The sequence below is a fragment of the Ipomoea triloba genome, chromosome 6 (assembly GCF_003576645.1).
Source record: "Ipomoea triloba cultivar NCNSP0323 chromosome 6, ASM357664v1".
NCBI classification, from domain to species: domain Eukaryota; kingdom Viridiplantae; phylum Streptophyta; class Magnoliopsida; order Solanales; family Convolvulaceae; genus Ipomoea; species Ipomoea triloba.
In genome coordinates this window covers 23,098,298-23,119,911 of record NC_044921.1, presented here as the reverse complement: position 1 = coordinate 23,119,911, position 21,614 = coordinate 23,098,298, and the positions used below count along the sequence as shown (strand labels likewise).

Below are 21,614 nucleotides of genomic sequence, written 5' to 3'. Positions count from 1 at the left end.
GAGTAGGGATTGTGTGGGCATGTGGGGCTGATACGGACAATTAACTTGATAATTATAATATTTTAAAAATAATTCTTGTAATAAAAGGTAGAATCACGTGGATGAATAAATCATGTTGACTCAACTGATCAAAATGTTATATTTTTGTTGGTGAGACTTGATCATTGGTTTATTATAACAAATTTCACTTTTGTAACCAGTTGAGCTACCAATGCAGGCAAAATAACATTTCTCCATGGGAGTCATCAACTGCCTTTCTTGGTTTGAACTTGTCAATTGTTTTTATTGGTCTGAACATGTCAATTATGAGCAACCTAGACTGGTTTATCACAATTCATTGTGATCCTTTGTTAGCTAGGATCACCCAACAAAAACGCATATTCGAATAGTGACTACAGATTTTTTTATAAATGAAAGGATTAGGAATTTTGTTAGATTATTAGATAGAAAATAGGAAAAATAAATAAATAAATAAATTGAACAGCCAAGAGCTCACACCGACAGAATAACTACAGTCTAAGGCCGTTTGATTTGGTTTAAAAGAGAATCAAGCGTCTGATCTTTGATTCCAGAGTTGCCAGCTAAGCATTTAAAGATCTAAACCATTTATTCCTATTGCTATCAAACCCACACTGACATTATAACAACTACCTCTTTCATTGAGTTTGAAGTGAAAACATTGACTATACAAAAGTTTCGCAACGTAGAATTTCAGAAGCGGCATGATTCAGTTTCTGAATGAGGCAAGCCACAGTCGAGGTGGCATTAAGTTTCATCACATTCACATGACATTATGACTATGACCAAGGAATGGCAGGCCATGCCTGCCTGCCCGCCCAGGTAACTACTGGCACGTCAAAATCATAAATGCACTATTGGCACGTCAAAATCAGTCCTGACTATGGTCACAATGCAAGATTTACTCATGTGCATACTCAAATAGTAACGGCAAATTTTTCTCATCACCCAAAATCATAAATGCACCTGAGTCTGGGTTCTACTATAGATAAGACACCACAAGATTTAATGAAAAATTTGCACCGCAAATCTGAGAACACCCGCTTGCCCATAAATCGCAAGATATGTCTTAACGACCTCAAATACCTCAAATACTCGTGTATTAATGCTCATAACAACTGAACTGTGTCCAGGAGGCACTGCAAAATTTACTGCTAGAGCAATCAAATGCGTGGGATTTCATAGTTCTAGATTTTAATCATTTTATCTCAGCTGTGTAGGCTTTAAGTAAACCATAAAAGCATCGAACTAAGGCCCTTCAACCACACAGCAATCATACATTTTGGACTAGGGAAAGAGAGACTGATTACGGACAGAGAGAGAGAGGAGAGAGACTTGTTTGTTTTGCAGAAATTTTCTCCTCAATCCGAAAACACTACCAATACAACCTTGTACAGTCCTAGAGCTAAAATGTCTGCAGCGAGAAGTTCACGAATCTTATGAACAGCCGTAGTTTCCACTCAAAAACATCACCGTTGTTGGAACATTGTCTCGTTGCAGTACTTTTTGAAGTTCAAGCATTCCTCCAGAAGAAAATCGCTGCAAAGTGATTCATAATAGGTGTATTTGAAGGTGAAAGTCAATCTTAACTACAGTTTCAAACTTACAACCAGTCCTCACAAGTAAAAAAATGGATCAGGAGAAAGATACTTACAAGATCCTCTCCGCCATTTCTGATGCTTCCCATCTAGGGCTCCAAGGGTATTCAGTTATGACACCAGACTTGATGGGTATGTTAAGGGAATTGAAGTGCTATTCAGATAGATCAGAAATGAAAATAATTAATACAACCATTGATTGCTACACTGCCTGAATGTTTTACTGTTACACTACATAAATTTCAGGTCAACTATGCTCACAGGGCAAAAATGAAGATAGAAGTACTAGTACAAGAAACAAGGGGTCTTGGTAAACAAAAGAAATGAAGACAACGAAAAAGTCTATGACATTGATTATACCTGTGCACTCTGTAGCACCAAACTTGGTTGTTGCTTAGGGAACTGGAGTGGGATGGTAAAGTGTACCTAATACACCAATAACTTCATAAGATGAGATCAGACACTACGACATGAAAATAAAGCATTGCTACATACGTCATTGACCCGAGATTCGATGCAAAATAATTGTATTATACAAGGAATCATCCAAAACCAACATGTTTGGCAATCAGGCAACTCATAACCATATGTGTATCCATGGGATACAAAATGAAAACAGAGATTAACACGGAAAGCAGCATGAAACAATGTGTTGACTATAGCACAGAGCAACATATACTGGACACTCTTATATTGCCCTGTCTGTCTCTTCCACTCTGATGAAACGTAGATCTATTCTCACTCTGATCTTTTTGTTATTCTGTCATATGACAAACAAAATTTACATCCATGCCTTAAAGTAAATATCCAAATGCAAATGTTACTTTTTCCAATTCCTAATTCATCTTGCTTTTGTGGATAAATACTGGATTTCTAATCTTCAATTGTTTTCATGGCCTGTCTGAAGAAGAAAAAGAACCGTTTGCATACTGGATTTCTAATCTTCAAGGAAAAAGTATATGGACTAGTATTTACTACAAGAATTAGCTCAGGTCGTGTTAGAGCAAGGCATAAATAAACTCATGTAGGATTGTATCTGTGAGTAAACAGAAACAGGCACATACCAGGAAATTGAAAACCCCAGAGTGTGATAAAAAGCTAGCCTTTCTGCAGAAAACCTGCAGGCAAAACAAGAGGAGCTCAGCATTTAAACTTGATTAGCAAATGTCATCATTGCGTAAACACAGATTACACACCGGATCAGCTTCTAGTGGCCTTCCTAAAAGAGGAGCTAAGGCCACAATGAATTTCCTTCTGATTTCAATGGATGAAACTGCATCTTTAATCTGTCACCAGGGAATGCAGAGAGTGAAAAGTAGAAACTTGTGAATTATGGAGGTATTTTTCTCCAGGCCATGAAAACAATTGATCACACATTCATACTACCAAAAAAATGATGAAGCTAACCTGTGTTGCAAGATTGACTTCTAAAGCTGGAAGGTATTCAGCAGTACACCTATGGAAGAAACAGAAATGTGAAAAATACAAGAAAGAAAAAATCTTGAATAAAGAAAACTAGCAAAGTGATGAAGCAGTAATGACATATTTTACATTCCATCCACCCACGAAGGAAGCCTGAAATCTTCAACAGAAAAGAGTGCTTTCACTTCGGGAGAAGAAACCAGTTTCAGGCGTGGAGCTGAGTATTTTCTGCCAACAGGAAATATGACCTGCTACATCATTAAAATGTTAAACTAATAATGGAAAGGGAAAAATAGAAAAAGCTTATGAACACAAAAGTAAATGTGTCAGTAACTAGACAAGTATGCACTTGTGCTTAAGATGTGGAAAATATGTTCTCAAATTGTGTATTTGACTCGTATGTTATTGAAGGATGGCATGTAACAAAAATCTAAGGTGTTATTGTAGGCCATACATGTATCTCTAGTAAATATCTAAAGAAAATCACGAACGGGATTGATATATTATTACAGTCTAACCCATGAACTAAGTGAGAAAAATTAACACTAAAAACAAATGAAAACTGATTCATTCCTATAGTTTGCTTCAAAGATTAAACAAAATATTGGTAAATTTACATACAACAACTCTATTGTGATTAGTAAAAAGGGCATATATTATTATTTTCATCTAACTTTTTCTATAAGCAATTTTCATCTAAAATTATTATTTGTAAATGTAAATTGCCATCGCCACTTAGTTCAACATAAATTGCTGTCTCCTTCAGACAGGAAAAGTTTATCTTTCCATATAAATTCTTTTTTTCTCTGAAGCAATCAAGACAGCAAATTGTTTTTTTTTTTCTCAAAATGGTCAGAATTAAAATGCTTGCTGTGGTTTTATGCTATCATGTGGATACTTATAGACGCAAAATAAGCAAGGATGATACTAGAGCAGCAAGATCTCAGAGACAGACCTGTAAATATATCTTCTGCTGATGTCTCCAGGTGGATCCAGCAACCATCTTGTTCAAGTCCAAATCCAGTAAAGGTATGGAAAATTTAACCTCTTCTGGCTACTCTAAATTAATGGCACAAAACAGCACTAGTAGTCAAGTTTTGGGTACAATACATCCAACTTGATTTGTAATGCAAAGATGTTTCTTTTCATAGTATACCTTGTCAATGCCAGAACTCAAAAAGTATTCAATTCCCTGCAAAGCAAAGGTGAAAACTCAGTCTGTTCTGCCAATATGCTAAACACATATTGAAACTGAAAACACATGATCAGCACAAGAATACTATTTACATCAAGCATATTAGGCAGACACACAGAGAGTTTGCAAGTAAAGGCGAAGAATATTGGCATTTGCAAATCAAAATCTCATTATTAAGGAGACTACACTAATATTTAAAGCTAAACCATCCTTAAGGTACAGGGAGAAAACATTGAAGACAAAGGGTATACAATGTTCAGCCTTTCAACAACATACTACCTTAAGACCAATCCAATCCCTTACCTCTCTTGGAAGCATAGTGCTGAATTCAAACTTTAATCTATCATCATCCACTTCTCCAACTCGTTTCCTTTGGTAAGCCATATACAACTCCCTACCAAGCAAACAAACTAAAACTCAACCAAACTACCTCCAAATAGACTTAAGACAATCTTGAGCTAAGAGGAAACCTGCAACCACTATCCATAGTCAAACTTGTAACCTTTTGATTACCAAGTTAACAGCCAGATCAATTTGGGGCAACTGGGGTTGCCCCCTACTTAAGACAACAATGAAAGACAGTAACCTAAGCTCAAGAATGAGCGACAAAAGCCGGGAAGGATCTTTGTTGTTCCAGTCAGTCAATGCATTCTTCGTGTCCGCTTCATCACCAAGACTATGATATGGCTGAAAATTCTCGTCTTCCGGCCCAAATATTATATCCGGAGCCATGAGTGGGTACACTGCATTGTATATAACATCCCCTGCCCAAATCAAAACTTAGATTTCTCATTATTTGCTCCACACACGCACATTTACAAACACCTAACACGCAAGACAGAAATACCGACACTTGATGTTGTCGAGGCAAAATGGGATAACTAAAGTGAAGCGATCAAGCAGGCCAGGGTTTTTGCCTCCTCCCCACATTTGCTCTACCTGTAATATACCTCAAAATTCATCACTACGCACTCATAGATTGTGTTCCTGTAAGTGTATATACACAATTACACATGAGATAGAGTGTGTTCTCGGAGTATAGGGTATAAGTAGTACCTTGATAGGGAAGGGGCAGTGAGAGACTAGGTAATTGAGCTGAGCGGCGATGAGAGGAGGGACGCTATCGATTGCCATCGCCTTGCAGGAAATCACGTTGTGTTGTGTGAATTGTGATGTTTCAGACTAAACCTCCGTCAGTCTCGTAGTGTCCGGCGATCTGCGGAGATTGAAATGAGTCGGGACTCGGTATCGGGCTCTTAACTCAGGCCTACCGCCCCAACAAAATAATGGACTTCTAACTTGTGGTGAAGTGTGTAGGAGATATATAAAGTGCCTGTGACCAAGCCATTGACTAAAATTTAGCATCAGACGATCTCATATAATATTATTGTTTAGTTAATGTCATATGAGGTCTTCCGAATATACTAGTTTTGTCACGTTTAGTCTTAAACTTTCGAATTGAGCAACCGTGGTCCAAGTTAACATTCCATGATCCTTCAACTTTCAAAATGTAGCTCATCGTGGTCCTCCTGGAAGGACTATGGCCAATTAAAATTTGGACTATGAATGGTAACAATTTGAACGTTGAAAGATCATAAGTCAATTTGAAAGATTAACCACCCATGGTCCTTCCAGAAGAACCACTACTAGTGTTTCTCTTTTGAAAGTTGAAGGACCATGGATTATTAATACTCATATTTATTAAGATGTTGTAAATATTATCATTTCTAACATAATTGATCAAACCAATTTCATTAATTGCGTCATTTAATATTCGATGTTATAATTTTTATAATTATATATCGATCTAAATATTCTTAAAATATTATAACAAATACATTCCGTGCAATGCACGAACGAAAATACTAGTGTATATAATGGAGTACAACCCAAAAGACAAAAAAAAACAAAACAAAACAAAACAAAATTACCATATTTAGATGTTTAGAAAAATTGGCGGCCAATTCCAAGATTAGCGCCCTCACTGGTGCTCGCATCCCTTGAAGTGAATACACTGTAGCTACTTATAGTTTCCAAAATTGGTTACTTTCCAAAATTCAAATCACCTCAAATTGGAAACTAGTTTGTTCAAAAACAAAATTGGGAACTAGCGGATGCCTTCCTATTGATTTTGACCATCTCATATAAATCCATCAATCATCAATCATCAAACCACCGTTTCGTTTCAAAGATTTAGACTTTTCCAAACTTGAAATCATCTGCTCATCTCTTGCTTCATCAACAATGGCTACCTCCTCCAATAGATCTCCGTCGCCGGTGCCGTTAAGGCCGCCGCACAGAATAAGTTTCAGTGGCAGCCCTTCTCCCAAGCCTTTTCCGCCCACGAACCCTAGACGAAGCTTCAACCCCATCACTCCCACAAATTTCTGTGTTGTTTCAATCTACTTTGTGACTGACTTTTAAATGATTGTTTGTGGTTTCTATGATGTTGGTAGCTTAGGAAAACTTTTGCTGTTTTTGCTGGGTTTTTTTTCTTAACATTTTGTTTATATTTAGTACTTGTGGTGAAGTGTGTTGGATATATATATATATATATATTTTGAATACTACTGACTCTATGGCCGTGAGGAGTTGGTGCACTGCCTTGCTGAGTTGCTCTCCTTGTTGTCGTCTCCATTTTTACTCCTAAGGTTTGCTTAATATTATAAAATATGGAAATAGAATTCATATTCGTACTACAATTGTGCATTAAACTATGGTGATACAATTCCTATAAATGCTAGGAGCATCCATTGTTATATAATATAAAAGGAAAGTATTTTTTTATTTACAATATTTAATAAACGGATAAGATTAAAATAAATAAATAATATTAAACAATATGTTAAAACATTCCATCTATAATATATTTCATAACATATTTTAGAATACATAAAAATTAAATACAAATTATGATAAAATATTTGTTATTTGTATAGGTTGGCACTAGGGATGGCAATGTGCACCCTCCCCACCGCGAAACCCCGGTGATGGGGAAAAAATTCGGGGATCGGGGCAGAGACGGGGAATTTTTTCAATTCCCCGCCGGGGGCGGGGACGGGGATACCCCTCCCCGCCCCGTCCCCGTCCCCGAATAATTAAAAAAAAAATATATATATATATATAGTATTTTAAGAGTAACCCTAATCCTCCATCACATTTAGACCATAAATCCAGCCGCTGCCTCCATTCCCTCTCTTTAATCTCCATTGCGACATTGTAGCACTAGAGACATTGCTTCCATTCCCTCCCATCTTCCATTCCTCCATCAGTGGTCACGCAAGCTCCAGCCGCCTCCACCGTAGCTTTTTCGGCCGCCACTACCTTCATCGCCGGTCACATCCTCGATCTATCGCCTCTGTCTCCATCGTCGGTCGCTACTCAGCACTGCATCCATCCTCTATCGCCGGTCACATAGAGCTACAGCCCACAGACGCACACGGCACGGCACACCCCAGGCTCTAGCCGCGACTTCACCGGTCTTCCTCCATCGCCGGATTTCCATCCTACTTCGCCGGTTTTCCTCCAGTCTGTGAGTTTTATTTTTAATTTATCAATATATTATGAATGTGAATATATTATATGTTAGTCAATATAATTTGTCAATGCTCAATATACTATGAAATGTGAATTTGAATATCAGTGTTGGATCTGGTATTTATTTATTATTATAGTGAATGAAGTATTTAACAATTATATATTTTTGTTTGAATCTGTTATAGTGAATTTGTTAATAATATATTTTTGTCATTAGTGAATTTGAATATGTTATTTATTTATTTACTCACTATTATTGTAGTGAATGAAGTATTTAGCAGTAATATAATTCACTGTTGAATATGTTAATAATATATTTTTGAGTTTATTACCAAAATGGTCCCTCGATTATTGCAAAATTACCAATTTAGTCCTTGACAATTTTTCGTGCCCAATTAAGTCCCTTGACTTTGAAAATTTTAACCAATTTGGTCCTCCTTTTATTCTGCCGTCCGTTAAATTAGGACTAAAATAGTGATTTTGTTATAATTAAGGGACCAAATTGGTAATTTTGCTATACTCAAGAGACCAAATTGGTAATTAAATTTTCACTAAAATGGTCCCTTGACTATAGCAAAATTACCAATTTAGTCCCTTGACTATAGCAAAATTACTAATTTGGTCCCCATTTTAACGGATGTTTAACGGCAAAATAAACGGAGGACCAAATTGGTTAAAATTTTCAAAGTCGAGGGACTTCGAAAAATTGTCGAGGACCAAATTGATAATTTCACAATAGTCGAGGGACCATTTCGGTAATATACTCTATATTTTTGTTTGAAGCAGTGAAGTATAAAGGTATTTAAGAGTAATATCTTTATATTTTAGTTGTTTGAAGGAGTGTGATTATCTGTTGATATGGATATGGGAGGGGGTGACGCACCTAGTGAAACTCAATCAGCATTATCGGATGAGACACCTGTGGTCGTGGACTCTCACATTGAATTAACTACTAACCTCAATGAAGGTGCACCGGGTGAATCAAGTGTTGGTTCAAAAAGATTACAACAACAATGGAGTTCGCTTGTTGCTCATGAAGGATTTAGAAGGTATTTAGCTAGCCTTCAACCACTGTTTGAGCTTGAAGACATGGAGGTATATACATTAAACTTTATAACTATGCATTGTATTATTTGTGAGATTAAAATGATTAACTAGAACAAATATTTGAACAATTAATTAAATTATTTTGTTTTCTTTCAGATTGAAGAAGATTGTGAAGATTGAAGGCTTTGATTGTAGTGTTATTGTGTTTTTGATGTAATTATGTTGATCGGGGATTTGGACTTCTGAACGTTGGCCATTTGGACTTGTTTTTTTAGTTTGCATTTGATATTTTGGATTGAATTTTGAACTTCAACGGTTCGTACTCGTACTTTATTAAAAATAGTTATGTTAGTAATTGTTACAGAATTATAGTTTTTAAAACAGCCTATTTGGATTTAGGATTTACGGATTTCAATTTTTTCATTTTTATTTAAAAAAATTTGTACTAATTTGACACAACAATGAGGTTGAGCGGGGATGGGGATTCCCCGTTCCCGCTAAATTCCCCGCGGGGACGGGGATGGGGAATTTTTTCAATTCCCCGCCGGGGACGGGGACGGGGTTGGAGTAGCGGGGACGGGGACGGGGACGGGGAGTATACTCCCCGCCCCGTTGCCATCCCTAGTTGGCACAATTTATATACTAATAAAATAATATTACTTAATAGAAAATTAATTTATAATTTATTACAAACTCCTCACGGCCACTGTGTTCGGCGAAGGCAACAATCTTCATTGTCGCGATAATTTTTGTTATATTTTATCTTAATTTATTAAAAAATTTAGAAAAAAATAAGATAGTCATTTCGAATTTGAATATTCGAATCGAATATATTCGAATAAATTGGTCAAATCGAATACGAATCGGTATTTAGGATTCGAACACTAAACGAATTCGAATTCGAATACTCATCAAAATAATCGAATTCAAATCGAATACTGAAGTATTTGACTCGATTCAATTCGTTTACACCCCTACTTCTAACCCATTGGTCCGCCCGAGGCTCGGAGAATCAGAGCTCATGACCAACCGATAGGTGTATTGTGGACTATACTTCATATTGTAAAATAACATTGATTTACATGTTATTTTTAGTATGTCACAAATTTTTTTTTGAGTACTATTGACTCTATTACAATTAAATAAATTAACACGTCAATTTAGTATATTGAAGCCTACAAATCAGATAGTGGCATGTAATAGTAATAGCAAGTCGCTAGGTTTTTTACGATATTTCGACAATTTTCGAGAAAAAATTGACAACCGATGACCAACAAATGGTTGCTGACCGCCTTTCCAATTAAAGGTCATTTTCTTCAAAGAAGGCACCGATAACCGTTCGTTGGTCGCCGGTCGTTGATTTTTCCCCGACGTTATTGGAACGTCGTCAAAAGGCTATCGATTTGCTATTACAAGTAACTATTCACATATTTGGTTTCAATAAACTAAGGGTGCGTTTGGTTTGCACGTGGGAATTGGAATCGGAATAGGTATCAAATACTTGGTAATGGTAATTTGTTTTGGTGAAAGTATTTTGCATGTTTGGTAGTAGGGTGGAATGAGAATGATTATCAATAGTTGGGGAAGAAATGAAGAAGGGAGATGAAACCCTTATTTAAAAAGGGTATGGGTTTTGTCATTAATGGGGTATTCCAAACCCATAGTAGCATTCATAAAACCTATCAACCAAACACTAACAATCACTATTATACCCATTCCTTATGCCTAAACCCCCAACCAAACACACCCTAAATTGACATATTTATATACTTAATTGTAATTTTTTAAAATTTAGAAATCTAAATAAGTTTTCCTATATATATTCGAGAGTGTATTTGACAAATATATATATATATATATTTTTAATTTTTCCCTTATTATCTCCTTCATCTGTTTTTTTGTTAGATCTAAAAAAACTTTGAGCAAAATCTCATACTATTGGACTTGCAATTGAAATGCCTAAACAATCGCTTCCTGCATTCAAAGCCATGGAGGTTAAAATCGTAATTCAACATGCAACAGATAAACCCTAATTAGGCTCTTCGCCTCTTCCCATCCCTTTAAATCAATCAAGTATCATGCATATCTCTTCCGTTCTGGTTCTGCTGCTTCCGGGTGCGTCTCTGCCTGCCTGTGGCTTCTTTTCTTTCATTTCAGTCTTTATAAGTTTATCCCGATGAATCCGCGTGATGATTCCGGTTAGATTAGTGTCGTCTGAGCTGCCAATCGGCGTTCTGATGCAATAATCCAAAATCTGTGACGTTTTCATTGCATCAGAGTTATTAGTGTTTTGCTGCTTGCTGTTGTTCTACTACTCCATGAAGGATTGATTTTTCTTCACCTTTTTTTCTCTATTGGGTCTGAAGTTTGACTCTTTGGCACCATTAATGGCCATGCCTCAGGGATGAATACAGCACCCTATATCAGAATTCTTCCTTCTGTTGAAGTCGGGTTGGTTTTCTTGTTAAACCAACCAGACCATCTATGAAGGGTACATTCTCAAAATTGGAAAGGAAACACTCTGTAAAAATGGTTGAATAAACTGGAAACGATTTCACTGGCACTTAACAATGATGTTTCATGACGAAAGAGAATATAAAGGACAATTAAGAATTGTAAGATATACAATCTCTAATGCCAAGAAGGATTGCATACATACAATATTGGTTCTCTTTCATTCCAGGCTCCAGGTCTGCAACAAGAACCAGATAACAGTAGTTAATTGCTGCTGCCATTTTCTTGGATTAATGTTTAAAGTGAATATGAAGTGTGGATGTATCAACCAACAAACCTGAATCCTGCCATCAGAGCAGCCAACAAAGATCATCTCTCCATCTTTATCTGGTGTTAATGATGTGATTCTTGTGTTCCCACTGCTTTTCAATTTGAGGGAGGCAATCTTTGTTGCTCTCTCCTTTTGCCAAACCTCAATGGTTCCACATTTCATGGCCAAGAATATGAAATCAGTGTTGACCATTACCTGCTGTATGTCAGAGTTGGATGGGAATAATCCTATGACTGCCTTGCTGGGGAGGGAGAAGATCTTCATATGCACATTGGTATTTGGTAGAGACAATCAGGAGCCTTAGTATCCATGAACTGGTTACGAGTTTTAAGCTGAAAAAAAAACTTGAAATTTGCTCATACCTTTCCTGCAATTCCATCAACTGAGGAACCTCCAGCGATCAAAACATCCTTGTGAATCTCGAGGGATAGTATAGTTTGTTTGCCTAACAATTTTTTGGTCCCAGTGTAAAATGTTGTTGTTGTGTAAGTGCTTAAATCAACTTCCTGTCATTATTGCTGAATTTTAGACATTCATTGAAACTTCACTGGTACTTAGACCAAACTATGCAGTCTAGAATACCTGGATGCTGTACCCTGTGCATCCACAATAAAGCTTATCGCCTGCCAAGGCAAGACACTTAACATATTTGTTGAAATTTACATGCTTTGGAGATCCAGACCAATTATAAACCTGCAAAAGTTATAGTTCCAGTGAGATTTCTCAATGCTATTAGGCAAGTTTGAAATATGGACTTTCTGAAGATTTTAAGTCAGCATTTCAACAAAATGTGAAATCTTGTCAAAGAATATAGATTACTGGCCTTGACTCCAGTTCCTTGAGTTGAAAAGCATGCCACATTCGAGTTAGCTGTCAACCCCAGCACTGCCTCTTTCATATCATGAACCTGAATACAGTGAATTTCACCTTGTTTGATAGCCCAAACCTGTATATGGAAATTGTTAGCATATTTTCAAGTATTTGAAAAACAAATGTATGTATAGGAGGAAACACATAATTCTGAGAAGACAGATGGTAAGCATGAACACTATAGCAGATAACCGGCTGCAATTCTGCAGTTCTACATTTGTTTTTGACAACAGTACATCAGGGCTATCAGTATCTATCATCCATTTTCTAACCTCTAAAGCAGAATCAGGGTGGATGACTTCTACAAATTGCTTCAGGGGAAAAACATGAAATGATAGGGATTGTGCATTTTGGTAATCTTGCTTCCTTCCCAATTTATATGAACATCTCATATTTATGTACTAGTACTACAGAAATCATACCCGAATTTCATATGTAAAGCAAACTAGTTATATCATGTATCTTAACCGGGTTTCCCCCTTCCTATTCATCTAAAAAAAAATCATACCCGAATCGTTCTATCCAAGGAACCACTGTAAAGTTTATCACATGAAGATGAAACGTGAAGGCAAGTAACAGCCTTTGAGTGTTCACGAGCTTCATAAATTAAGCGAGGAGTCCTCTTTCCAGTGTCCCAAACCTGAATTCAGGAGAACAAATGTTTTTTCTAAGGTACGCTAGCCAGTTGTAGAATTTCCTACTATATGAACAGGTATACAAGTATTATATATTATTTAGTAGCACACATACTTTTATGGTTCCATCAGAATGACTGCTTATGAGCCGGCCTCTTATGTGAAGTACAGAAAGAACCTCGCCATTCATGGATGTGTCTAGCTCAGGACCTTCAGTATAGCTCCATAGCTCTGCCTGCAGTTCCAATCACAAGGGCATTTAAGACAGCTATTCCCATAACTACTGCAAATTTAGCATTTGTACAAACAATTGAAGGATATATTTGTACATATTTATATTTGATATATTATGTGCTGAACACACCATACTCACTGCATCAATACAAGGCAATGTCATCAATGCTTTCATCATATCACCAACAACTGTGGAGTGCTTCTTGAGCTTCATCAATGTTTTACACATGCATTTGGCATACACCCCCATTTCATTGAGGGCTCCTTCATCATCAGTAATAAAAGATGGAATCAGTAGCATTACTGAAACTATAAAGCCGAAAAAGAGATTTCATATAAACTGCTGCAACTGCACTTCTAAACCAGCCTTACCAAAATCACTAATGAAGCCTCTCAAAGCAAGAGTTGCCAAGATCTTCTCCTCGAGGTTCTTTGTGGATTGTAGTGTGTGTATGAATTGATCTAGCAACGACTTACGGGCAACATCTCTAATTCCTGTATCAGGCAACCTGTAAAGCATGTGGATGAGCCAAGTGGCTGTAACAAGGCAAGATCTTGCAACCTCCATGGAATTGCTCTTTAGACATTCCTCTAAAGCTTTGAAGATCACACCCTTCTCATGGTTGCAGAGTACAAAAACTGCTCTTTTCTCCCAAGAAATCATAGCTTTCTCTTCTTCACCCTAATCATAGACACAAAAAGTTACAATTTGTATGATGTAACGTAAATACATAATTCCCAAAAGCTCTCAAATAACTCAGCAGATGAAGTATGCTCCTTTTATTTTGACTACAGTTGAAATGGCTTAATAACTTCGTACCATCTTATCAGTGAAGTCAGTTTCACTGTTTTTCCTCTTCTCTTCTTTTACCATAGCATTGTAAGGCTGGTGAAATCCGGCACTCTTAAGTAACCAGGCTTCAAGAAATGACTTGCCTGAGGTTGTCAGATACCCAGAAATACATGACAAGGCCTCCAGAGCCCTGATTTGAGAAGCAGGAAAATCTTTTCGGCGAAGGGCTTCAATTAAAGCATCTATTGACTCTTCCCTGTAGATGCTCATTTTCTTCGGGTCAACCTTGGTAAAGAAATTTGGAAGTCATCATTTTGGAACTGGAATGGTTAAAAAATTATCTGAGAGAAGAATATTTTATGTGACAGCATTTCAGTTTAAAATTGTTCAAACCAGGAGGTCAAGCTGTAGAAGTAGGGCAGCAATAATAGGTTTCCGCTCTGCTGCTGCCATCTGTAGACAGACAAGAAGAGTGTGCATAGTACTAAATGCTCCCTCATCCTTAATAATCTGCAAAATCTGATTACACAAAGTTCTCCTGAAACAACAGCAAAACTGTAATTTAGTACACCATTTTTTCAGTTACATAGGAATTCTGATAGGTATTCTACTGAAATTCTGATTCAAAGTGAAATAGATTAGTTACCTGCTCTGTAGGACTAACTCATAAAGAAATTCTATGCATGTGTCTCTTGTGCGGTCATTTTCTGCATGAATTAACTCAAGAACTGGTGACAGCTCAATTCTATTAGCTATAAGATTCCGGCAACTCTTATCAGTACGTATACAGCATAAAAGTACAGAAACAACAAACTCTCTTCCAGTTTCCCTCTCCAGGCACTTAAGTAAGGCAGGGATACCACTTGCTGATATAATGTTCTTAGTATTGGATGACCTATCACTCTCATCACCTCCCATTATAATCTTCTCAATCAAGGCAATGGCAGCATCTTTAGGTGCAATTGCCAATTGAAGGTCATTGCAGTCTTCATTTTTGTTTGAGATCATCTGGATGAGGGAGGGTATAAAGTTGTGAGCAGAAAGTTGAGAGAATGATGGTCTCAAGAGGTATATGAGAACTGCAGCTTCAGCAAGACCATTTTTCAATAAAGCAGCCAGGCATTCAAAATCAGTGTCAACACTAGTAAATACTTCACTGACACTGTCATCTGCATATATTAGCTCAGATAGTATGTAAACTGCTGTCCTGAGAACTTCCCTATCTGAAGAAGCTGATAGAACCTCCATAAACCCATTGACTATTGTTGGGGATGATAAATAAGAATAAAGTCCTGATTCAACATGTGAATCTCTCCATGCCCTGGCTATTTTCAATACAGCTGCTTCACACTCTTGCAAGTTGTCTGATGTGCAGAGACATGAAACATAGGGTTTTAATGAGTTGATAATTGCTCCTACAGCAGCACTAGGTGGTTGTGTTAATACTGCAGCTCGTGCAAATCTCTGGGGTCTATGCTCAATATTGCCATCCCCAACCCTATGGTTGGGGGTATTCAATGCATGAGATGGGGTGAACTCAGATGACATTTCTTTTGAAGAAGGGGTACTTAGATAACTTCTTGGTGTTTCAGAGTACGAAAACTCCTGAGCAAGGTCAGGATGCTGTTCTTTCCAAGAAGCAATCAGTCTCTTTAGGACATAATTCGTTTTGGGGAGACAAGTTGCAGAGAGGGGCTGCCTTGTAATGGGGCAAGTTGTATTGCCTCTGTTCATCCATTCTTGAATGGCTTTTCTTTCATATGTTTGACCGGTTTCAAGAGTGACGGGATCATTGAATATCTGGCTGGTAATTGGACAGACAAAATCTTTTGGAGGCCTTGACTTAGGAGTGGACTTTTCAGAGAGTGTGAAAGAAATGCAGCTTTGACTTCCTTCATCACTTTCGTTCAAGTAGCTGCATATTTTACAAACACAAAGGAGTAAAATGACTAATGAAGACTGCTTTAAATGTAGCATGAGAATTCCAGAAAAGTGCCTCTTTAAGCCTAAGGCTCAGTGAAATGGCTGCAAAAGAAAAACTTTGTATTCTTGAACATGAGACCCCCTCCTGCATAAGTGGTCACATGTTGGGATTTTCCAGCACCACCTGGAATTAGTCACCTCAGGAAAACTCAAGATGCACTTGCTGCTTTTGATGTAATGGTAAGCGCTTAGATCCAACATCTGACAATTATGAAAATGTGAGCAGTAACAAAAATGTAGAGAAAGAAATCATACCACTTTTCTGATAATTGACTGGCACGCCGTCTATGACTTGGATTTTTCCTCCTAGTTTCATGTTGATCCTGCACGTCTAAGCCAAAATCAGTAGGAGACCACAACTGAGGTTCAGGGGAGTTTAAAGTTAGTTCTGGTCTGAAACATACTGTCCCTTCGCCATCCGACTCCACTGAACTGATGCTTGGTTCCTTTAATGAATGTGGAGAACCAGTCAGAGATGGGATATTTGAGGTGTCTCTAATCCGAGTGGAGAAGAGCCTTATTATAGATGGTCCTTCTTTCTTAGAATTGTTCCCTTTTGGAGATGAAAGCTTCGCCGGGGGAGTTCTGGGAGAGTCTACAGGAGAAGAGCTTGTAGGAGATTGCTTTTGACTACTCGTTTTAGTCAGCTGTCTCTTCAATCTAGGCTCTTTTTCCTTGCATATTCCAACACTGTCATAAGATGTCTTCTTCGTGTAAGCCTCAGGTTCAGATTCAAAGCTTTCTTCATTCTCCTCTGGAATTCCCTTTAAGAATGTGAACCAAGAAACAACATTAGCCTTGCCCACAAAAGGGAAAATTTCTCCGGGGCCCCACACCCCAATTACAGAAATCATATTAACTTAGCAGTCCATTAGGTGGAAGAATTGTGCCTAGTGTTCACAAGGAGCTCACAAAATTGGATGTAACTCTCACACTAAAATTGGCAGGACTCGATTGTCCTTGCCCACAATCTGCCACTCAAGAACAAACTGAGCTGCCCGTACAGGCAAGACATAATTAACCTAATTGATACTAAATCCAATCATAAATTCATGGTGGTATGATAAAGAACCTTACTTGAGGCTCCCAGATAGTTATTTGCTGATTCTCTGAAGATGAAGAAGTCGCATTCAATCTGTTTGACGAAAAGTCAAATAATTATAGCGTTCTACATGCACAATTATGGGAAATCCCCACGAAATCTCTGATCTTATGGATGAAACTTACCTTGAAGCTTCTTTTGCTCTCTCTTTGGCTTTCAAGACCGGAGAAAACCCAGCACTTTTGGGCAAGATAGGCCCGAATTTGACATAATCCGGAATCGACCGGCTCACCTCACGCAAAGGAGTCATTGGCGCTTCTGCAATCGGCAACATAGGAATCCCCTTCTTCGCAGTAGCGAAATCATAGTTCATGCAGTCCTTGAAGTATCTTGCGTACAGTTTTGTATTCTCATCCAGCGACTGCGCGTAGAGCTGCTCCAAGTTCTGCATCTTTTCAGCTTGATCAGGCCGCACAGAATAGACAAACGATTCGTTGAAATAGTGATCGAAATCTGCCGTGAGCGACAAGTCACCGGAATCAGGAACGACGTCCATCACTATCCGATGCCTCTCCTCCGAGTACCAGCCAACGACGGAGCTCATGTGCGGGAGAAATAAGGATTTCCAGAGCTCAGGAGCGAAATCAACCCGGGAGAAAAACGGGTCGACGATGAACATCTCGAGCATATGAAGAACGGCATTGCGAACATCATTTCTCAGCTGCCACAAGTACGAAAGGTTGAGGTGGGCCCAGGCGGAGAGGTAGAAATTCGGCACCCCGGCGGTTCTCTGGCCGGAGTTCAGCATGGCGCAAACCTGCAACATTTTCTCCGCGTAATCCAGCCGCGCCATTTTAGTCTCCATGTTTGACGTGTTGATTGCCTCTTCTAGGGCTTCGATTCCCCAGTCCAAATTCGCTAGCACTGCTTGATCCGAGTAACGAACTTCAGCGTCCTTATCAGAGCTCCCATCTTCCGCTGCTAATCTCTCCGCGCATTGCTCTTTGTGTTGAGCTCTCTGTTCTTTGTCAATTAGCCTATCCTGAATGAAACTCCCAACTGTTGACACCAAAGACCTCACTATGTCTTCCTGCTCCATCTCAAACCTATAATTTCCACTCATTTTCCTCAAACCGACTCAATAACTTCACTCTCACAGAAAAATCACCCGCCTCGTATAATCTGGAACACGAAATTCAAAGATCACAAGAACATACATGGAAAAAGTATTGATGTATGCCTGTTCAGACCATATTTTCTGTCTTTCTCAATTGTTTAATCTTCAGGTGAAGAAGAAATAGTCAAACAATCATCAGCGGTTTGTCCATTCCCCGGAGAAACCAATTTTCTTAAATAAAATGCACAGGAAAAGACAGAAAGCCAGCTTTGAATAGGATCTTCACTTCAGGCCGGCAATGGAGGTTACTGTATAATCATCATTATGAAATTATAAATTGCTGACGAATAATAACACTAAATTATCATGTTAAGATTAAATTTAGCATCATATTAAACCTTCAAAGTTCAAATTCAACAGGTATGAACGAGTTCGAGAAAACAATTTAAACAGTATAATAGAACTGTTATTTAAACCATTCTAATTTTACCATCACGATATTACAGTGATCATCCCCAAAGTCAAAGCTATCATCGGCAGAAAAACTAATTAAATTAATCAAATAGATGACAGAAAGGAATCCTTTGTTTTGTTGCATAATCAGTGGAATGGTATCTGCTTTCCCTTGCATTATTTTATCAGTAAATATAGATTATAAGCTTACCTTTTCAAATTGTATGTATTTATATTAATTATTTCACTTTCAAAAGAGCCACTGGCTTCGGTGACGTTATCAGGGTTGTTTTGTTATGAGATATCTGTAAACCAATTTAATATTTATCAGTGGTGCTATCGGAAATCGGCATGGCAAAAAAATGATACCTGAAAGAAGTTACATGATACCAAAAAAATATATTTAAAATTAAGATTATTTAGTATAAAAATTGTTTGTTCATCCAGTTCTGTCAATAATAGAGAAAGTAACCTAAAAAGTTATCAAGATCGTCACTAAGTAATAGAGAGGGTTACCTAAAAAAAAAAGTTACCAATCAGTAATATAATTTTACATCGTCTTTCACAAGAAATTATGGTGGGATAGAGGCTTTTGAATGTATGTTTGTGCCTAGTATTGATGAATCTGTTTGCTACTAAGGCTTGGCATTATTTTCAAAAAAAAAAAGGCTTGGCATGTGATGTTTAGTGGCTTGGATTCAAAACGGGCTCTAATCGGCCCAAAGTTAATACACAAGACTCACTTTAACTATTCACGTACACACAACCATCATATAATAAAGGGAAAAGGGTCAAATAGGCCATCGAACTATAGCTCATTGTGCAATTAGACCCTCAAACTTTAAAAAAGTTCAATTAAGCCCTCAAACTTGTTATTTTGGAGCAAATAGACCTTTGAACTTATTTATGACCTGTAATAGCAGGTCATAAACATTTCCGGCGAACTCCGGCAAAGTTCCAGAGAAATTCCGCCCAAAAAACAAAACCAACAACCGCCGCGACCGTGAACCGTTTCACGGTCGCTGGCGGCGTGGCCGGTCGGGATGGCGACCAAACTGGTCGCCATCCCGTGGAGACGGCAACCAGCTTGGTCGCCGTCTCCAACTCTGGATGGCGACCAAACTGATCGCCATCCAGTTGGATACGGCGACCAAGCTGGTCGCCGTCTCCAACTCTGGAGACGGCTCTGGGGACGGCGACCAGCTTGGTCGCCGTCTCCACGGGATGGCGACCAGTTTGGTCGCCATCCCGACCGGCCACGCCGCCGGCGACCGTGAAACGGTTCACGGTCGCGGCGGTTGTTGGTTTTGTTTTTTGGCCGGAATTTCTCTGGAACTTTGCCGGAGTTCGCCGGAAATGTTTATGACCTGCTATTACAGGTCATAAATAAGTTCAAGGGTCTATTTGCTCCAAAATAACAAGTTTGAGGGCTTAATTGAACTTTTTTAAAGTTTGAGGGTCTAATTGCACAATGAGCTATAGTTCGAGGACCTATTTGACCATTTTCCCTATAATAAATTATGGTCTACATTAAAAAATAAATTGTGCATATTTATTTTAGTATCTTATGCTAGATTAATCTTAAACTTCTAGAACTCCTACCCAAGAACGTTGAAGGAGGTACTAAATATTTATTTTTACTATATTAATTCATTTTAATATATTAATTATATGTTGATACAAATTTATTTTTAGTGTAATACATAAAAATAAACATGCGATACATAAAAAATTAAAAATAAGCATGCAATTATCAATATATTATAAATGAGCATGTATCAATGGTTCACTTTATAATATGAACTATGATATAATTTGTCACTTGCACACTATTATATAATTAATATAATATGAATTAACGTAACTTACCACTAAATTGCATTTTGAATCATGCACGTTATTACTATTATTCTGTGATGGTTTTCAATATCAAATTAAAACAAGGCGCCAATGAGTTAAAACCACTATTCATTGAAAAGCGGCAAAGCTTCAAGTTAATTATAATCTCTCTTTTTTAGTACTATAGACTCTGTTATAACGTAGTATCTGTTCATAGCTATTTTCTCAACCAAATGAATCACAAATAGTCAATATTACATCCACCCAGACTTGAACCCACCCCTCCCAGGTTTTATCACGGCATATTGGATAAGGATTAAAAAAAATAAGAATTATTATTGATTATTATCTCGTTAATTAACCACCTAAACTAAAACTATGGGCTAGTGAGAGTAGTAGGCAAAGATCGTTATTGCCTTGTCTTTGAAAGTCAATTGCTTCACTGTGCATATGTCAAGCTCGATGTCTAAGTTCATTGATCCACTAAATTGTCTGTGCCACGTGCAATTCATATGCTGAGATAGGCAATTATCCACCTACGTTTTCCATTTTGTTTTTAAGTTATTCATTTATTTCAATACTTACAATTCGTTGATCAATTGATTATTCAAAGTCAACTTAGATCTAAAAAGGATAATCACACCTGATTTTACTGTTCCCACAACCGATTTTTTTTGTTACAAAAGAAACTCGTAGAATTATAACATGATGTGCATTGAATAAATTTTGTTCTTATCTAATAGCAAGTAAATCATACAAAAAATGTAAATATATTATGAAGATCATGTATTACAAGTTTAACTGAAAAGATATTGACAAAAATTAAACTCATAACTTACTTGATATAATGAAGTGGAGTAACTAAGAGCAAACTCACTAGTTAGTATTTTTTGTGGGTTTATGCAAAGATGACAATGAGAGAGAAAACGAGATAGGGGGAAAAAACAGTAAGTTACGCGATGAAGTGTATTTCAAGCAAGATTTGAGTGTTTCTTTCTCCAAAATTCCTAATTAGTGGAGCCCATAAAAAACTTAATTTGCATAAA

At 37.5% G+C, this 21,614-nt stretch overlaps 2 protein-coding genes and 1 long non-coding RNA gene across 5 annotated transcripts; 1 reads left to right on the top strand and 2 right to left on the bottom strand.

The window, feature by feature from the left end:
• Window positions 1-1,101: 1,101 nt before the first annotated feature.
• On the bottom strand, window positions 1,102-5,523 carry LOC116021601 (BRISC and BRCA1-A complex member 2). 3 transcript variants are annotated; one of them, XM_031262039.1, is made up of 13 exons: window positions 5,290-5,523; window positions 5,085-5,220; window positions 4,820-4,997; window positions 4,537-4,627; window positions 4,195-4,230; window positions 3,994-4,092; window positions 3,168-3,289; window positions 3,024-3,072; window positions 2,813-2,902; window positions 2,681-2,734; window positions 1,977-2,042; window positions 1,673-1,770; window positions 1,102-1,557 (listed from the first exon to the last, which is right to left on the bottom strand). In XM_031262039.1, exons 2-13 carry the CDS (start codon window positions 5,161-5,163, stop codon window positions 1,488-1,490), a joined length of 1,032 nt encoding a protein of 343 aa, XP_031117899.1. In that variant the 5' UTR covers window positions 5,164-5,220; window positions 5,290-5,523; the 3' UTR covers window positions 1,102-1,487. The 3 variants fall into 3 exon arrangements, with proteins under 3 accessions (XP_031117899.1, XP_031117897.1, XP_031117898.1); XM_031262037.1 differs by having other exon boundaries at window positions 5,085-5,172; XM_031262038.1 differs by having other exon boundaries at window positions 3,168-3,286; window positions 5,085-5,172.
• A 5,211-nt stretch (window positions 5,524-10,734) lies between these two features.
• Window positions 10,735-18,419, bottom strand: LOC116021705 (putative E3 ubiquitin-protein ligase LIN-1). Its single transcript, XM_031262174.1, has 16 exons — window positions 17,345-18,419; window positions 17,195-17,252; window positions 16,522-16,881; window positions 16,373-16,440; window positions 14,781-16,049; window positions 14,528-14,672; window positions 14,162-14,419; window positions 13,714-14,023; window positions 13,481-13,605; window positions 13,223-13,342; window positions 12,981-13,112; window positions 12,426-12,548; window positions 12,185-12,295; window positions 11,965-12,108; window positions 11,609-11,860; window positions 10,735-11,509 (listed from the first exon to the last, which is right to left on the bottom strand). Exons 1-16 carry the CDS (start codon window positions 18,280-18,282, stop codon window positions 11,492-11,494), a joined length of 4,431 nt encoding a protein of 1,476 aa, XP_031118034.1. The 5' UTR covers window positions 18,283-18,419; the 3' UTR covers window positions 10,735-11,491.
• Window positions 10,822-12,294, top strand: LOC116021706. Its single transcript, XR_004099041.1, has 2 exons — window positions 10,822-10,932; window positions 11,501-12,294. It is a non-coding gene; the product is annotated as an uncharacterized LOC116021706 (long non-coding RNA).
• Window positions 18,420-21,614: the final 3,195 nt, after the last annotated feature.